At 33.5% G+C, this 4,429-nt stretch overlaps 2 protein-coding genes across 2 annotated transcripts; both read right to left on the bottom strand.

The window, feature by feature from the left end:
- Positions 1 to 799: 799 nt before the first annotated feature.
- Positions 800 to 2,056, bottom strand: LOC131873989 (receptor-like protein 34). The gene has a single exon (XM_059217185.1). It carries the CDS (start codon positions 2,054 to 2,056, stop codon positions 800 to 802), a length of 1,257 nt encoding a protein of 418 aa, XP_059073168.1.
- Positions 2,057 to 2,206: 150 nt separating this feature from the next.
- LOC131873988 (receptor-like protein 35) lies at positions 2,207 to 3,379 on the bottom strand. The gene has a single exon (XM_059217184.1). It carries the CDS (start codon positions 3,377 to 3,379, stop codon positions 2,207 to 2,209), a length of 1,173 nt encoding a protein of 390 aa, XP_059073167.1.
- Positions 3,380 to 4,429: the final 1,050 nt, after the last annotated feature.

Below are 4,429 nucleotides of genomic sequence, written 5' to 3'. Positions count from 1 at the left end.
ACTAATTCTTCACATGCCTCAAAATGTAAATATCAACTAATATATTTTTCCCCTATTTATGAATTTTTAACCTATCTATTTTAATATTAAATTCATTATACTTATTTACATTTATCTTTGTTTTCTTTTACTTTTAAACTAAGAATGACATTTAAATAAAATTTAAAAAATAAAACTTTTAATTAAAATTTAGTAAAAAATACACTTTAATTAAGAATAAATTTTAATAAAAATAAATGACAAAGTAAAAATACGATAAATGTTATTTTAAAATAAATTTGAATTAATATGTAAAACAAAAACAATATCATATTTGCATATTCATAAATAACTATTACTCAAATACATATTAATCATATCATTAATGAATTAAATGCATTAAATTTTTTATTTTTTCTGAGAAAATTTGAATTTTTCACTTACTCTAACTAATAAGATAAAAGAAAAATATGAGAAACAAATTATTTAAAATAAAAATAAGAGTTGCACTATGAATTTTTTGTTCAAAAATTTTAATTCTTTGCTCTGATTGGTTGAACTAACTAAAAAATTAGATTGATGGAAGCAATAGTATCCCACCTTGATAGGAACTAATAAACAATTGAATTTAGTTTCAATATTAATTTTACGTCATCTTATAGATTGAGACACTACTTAATCTAATATTTAAATTAATGTTTTCCACAAAAAATAACAAAAGAAGAAAGTACACATACATCCACTACACAACCTTCATAGAGGAAATATTTTAGGTAAAAGAGAAGGGGAAGTGGAAGAGAGAGGGGTATTAAAATAATTATTAAAAGATATTTTTTTGAGTAGATTGATCAAGAATGACAATAATGTCATCCATAACTTTGAAACATCTTTTTCTAGATTTTTTGTTGAAACATAATACTCCAATAACAATTGAAAACCCAAATCCAAAGCTCAATCCAATTCCCACCTCCCACCACACATGTTCCTCCCACTCATGCTCACTCACATCTTCATCATAAATTTGATTTGAAGGAGGAGAAGGTGAACAATTTATTTTGATCTGAAGTCCACAAAGGTTTGCATTGTTTGAAAATGATCTCTCATCAAATGTTAACCATTGAGCTCCTTGTGGTATTCTACCTGAAAAATTATTACAAGATATGTTCAAGTAACTTAAAAATGTGAGAGATTGTAGTTCATTAGGGATATTTCCAATAAGATTGTTATCTGAAAGATCAAGTGACTCCAACTGCACAAGATTTCCAAAAGAAGTAGGAATTTTTCCATGGAGATGATTCATTGTCAAATTGAGAATCCTTAGACCAATGAGGAATCCAATTTCTTGAGGAATATCACCTGAGAAGTTGTTGTTTGAGAGATCAAGACATCGGACCAATGCCAAAGATTTCACATATTCTAGAAATAGCCCTTTGTTGTTTATTTCAATTTTATCTAAATAAGGCATTGAGCTTGAGTTTAAGAACTCAAGGACTTTTGCACTTTGTGTTTGATTTGCCATTGCTCTCAAGTTTCTTAAGCTACTTGGAATAGCTCTAGATAGATTGTTATTTGACAAAATCAAGACTTGAAGATTTTCTAATTTTGTCAACTCTAAGGGTATTCCACCTTTGAATTTATTAGATCTCAACACCAAAATTCGAAGACCAATTAAATTCTCAATCCAATTTGGGATGGTTCCCTCCATGTTATTATATCCCAAATCTAGAATCTCCAAAGAAGTACAATTTCGAAGTGATGATGGAATTGTCCCTTGTAGCTTGTTACCTCCTAATTTCAATTTGTGAAGACAAACCATTCTCCTAATCTTACCTTCCAGATTATTATTTTCTAGATTTAACACTTTGAGTGTTGTTGAGCAATTCCCAAAACTTGCAAAAATATTACCTGTGAGCTTGTTATTTGACACATCTAGAACCTCCAAGTGATTTCCTTCACAAATAGAATGTGGAAAGACACCACTTATATTATTATTTGCAAGTGACAAATAATTGAGCTGACTTTGGCCATATTCATCAATGTTTTCTGAAAGGATACCATCAAATTGATTCTCAGACATGTCCAAGAATTCTACATCAGGATGAGGAACTAAAACATTTCCTTGTAACTTGTTTCTATGCAAGTCAACATCAAGAACACTCAACTTACTGAACTTTGATAACAAAAGCTTTCCTTCAAATTGATTGAATGAGAGATTGAGAGTGTAGAATTATGTAAGGCCCCACAACCAATCTGGAATATTTCCACCAAGAGAATTGTTGGATAAGTCAAGCTCATCTATGTTGTATTGAGTGGATAGGAAAGATGGGAAATCACCATCCATATTACAAGAACTCAAATACAAAGCTTGAAGTTGAAATTTTGGGATCCAAAAGTCTTCAACTTTCACTCTCAAGAAATTATCAGAAAGACTCAAGTCACGAATCTTTGTGAAATTTTCTAATTGAGAGAGTAAGAATGTGCCACTTAAAGAATTATTTGAAACATCAAGCTTGATCAAAGATGAGAGATTACCAAAAGTAGATGGTAAGCTTCCATTTAATTGGTTTGAACCAATAGAAAGATATGAAAGCTTTGGTAGCCCACCTAAAGAGCTCAATGGAATGTTGCCTCTTAGTGAATTTCTGGAAAGACGCAAATATTCAAGTTGTGAGAGATTTCCAATAAAATTTGGAAGATTGCCTTGAATAGCGTTATAAGAAAGATCCAAGCTGGTCAATGAGAACATATTTCCCATAGAATCTGGAAGACTGCCTTCAATATTGTTATCAGAAAGAGCTAAGGTGGTCAGCAAGGACATATTCCCCATAGAATCTAGAAGTCTACCTTGAATATTGTTATCATAAAGAGCTGAGGTAGTTAATGAGGACATATTTCCAGTAGAATTTGGAATCATTCTTCCCACGTCTGAATGTACAATAGAAAGGCTACTGAGCTGGGAAGCATGTTGCACAATGGAAGAGAGGTTGACTTTGAGACTAGGGTTTCCAAACAACTCAAGGTTCCTCAAGTGTGGAAGGCTTAAAACAGCAGAAGGCATGGAACTGGAGATATTGTACTTAGTGAGGTAGAGGGAAACCAAAGATGTAAGGTTAGAAATCCAAATGGGAAATGACTGCTGAGTGAAGTAAGTACCAAAAAGCTCAAGATGGGAGAGTGAGGTGAGGTTTCCAAGAGGAGAGAGAGGTGTACCTGGCATATCAGACATGACAAGTGATGTAAGATTGGGAAGAGAAACAACACTCTCTACCACATCTCTTGTCAGATTCACTTCTGCTAGTCGAAGGTGCTCCAACCCTCGCAAATTTCGTATCCACGAGCTCGACTGCCTTGTCTCCAAATCATAATTGTAGGAGATGTCTAGAAATGTCAAGCGAGACATATTCCCAATCTCACTTGGTATTCGGCCAGTAAGCCCACAACCTCTCAAGCTCAAATGTGTCAATGTGCTGAGGCTCGAAAGGTGTGAAGGGATGGAAAGAGGGGACAAGTCAATCCTAGTGAGGTCGAGGTACTCCAAATGCTATAGTTGGAATAAAGCAAGGAATATTTGGCTGCTTGAATTCCTCACTACTACTGACGAGGGATTACCAAAGTTTCTAAGATCCACACGAGTCACGTGACCAGTGAGGCTGTGGCAGGTGATTCCCTTCCAAGAGCGGCAGTATAACCCCTTCCATGATTCCAAGTGATGATATGGATCGAGCAGGTGTTGTTTGAAGAGGTTGAGGGTAGATAATTCATGAGGAGGGCATCCTCCCCAAAAGGAGGAGGAGCAGGAGCAAGGAGAGGCGAGCATGGCTAGGAAGAGGACCACCCAAAACATTGGTTTACCCATGTTGAGAGAGGGTATGAATATTAATGGTTACTTGCATTGCATGGAAATGGGTGAAATTATATGAGTATTTATAAGAACCGTAAGTTTGGCTTCATACAATTTTTATTCTTGAACGCGTGGAAGACGTGCAATTATAATTTTCAAAGTCTCGAGCGTGTGGAAGATGTGGTGGAAGTGTTGTATTCAAATGATAATTGTCAAAGTCTTTGCAGTCACGCCTCTTCTTCTCCGAGGAAACTGCTCTAATTTTGACATTTTTGTTTGGAGAAATTACACGGAGATTGGGGTAAGATTAGTGCATGAACATGAATTGTAGGCCCCTTTCTTAATCATTTTCTTAATTATTTTCAAAGTTTTGTTTGTATCCAACTTTCAAATCCGTGTGGAAAATTAAGATAATCACAACTATAGTACATGCAATTTTGTCAATGTTCTCGTTTTTATATTTTCATGTTTTCACATTGACTTGTGAATTTTGTATATTTATGATAATGTTTATTTTATTTTATATTTTTTAAAAACATTATAATTGTAATTATAAATTGACATAAGTTAGATTTGAGAATGAAATGAAGATTAAATTATAAAAGAATT

Source organism: Cryptomeria japonica, chromosome 3, assembly GCF_030272615.1.
Source record: "Cryptomeria japonica chromosome 3, Sugi_1.0, whole genome shotgun sequence".
Classification (NCBI taxonomy): Eukaryota; Viridiplantae; Streptophyta; class Pinopsida; order Cupressales; family Cupressaceae; genus Cryptomeria; species Cryptomeria japonica.
Note: the sequence above shows the minus strand (reverse complement) of the source record. Positions and strands in the feature narration are given on the sequence as shown.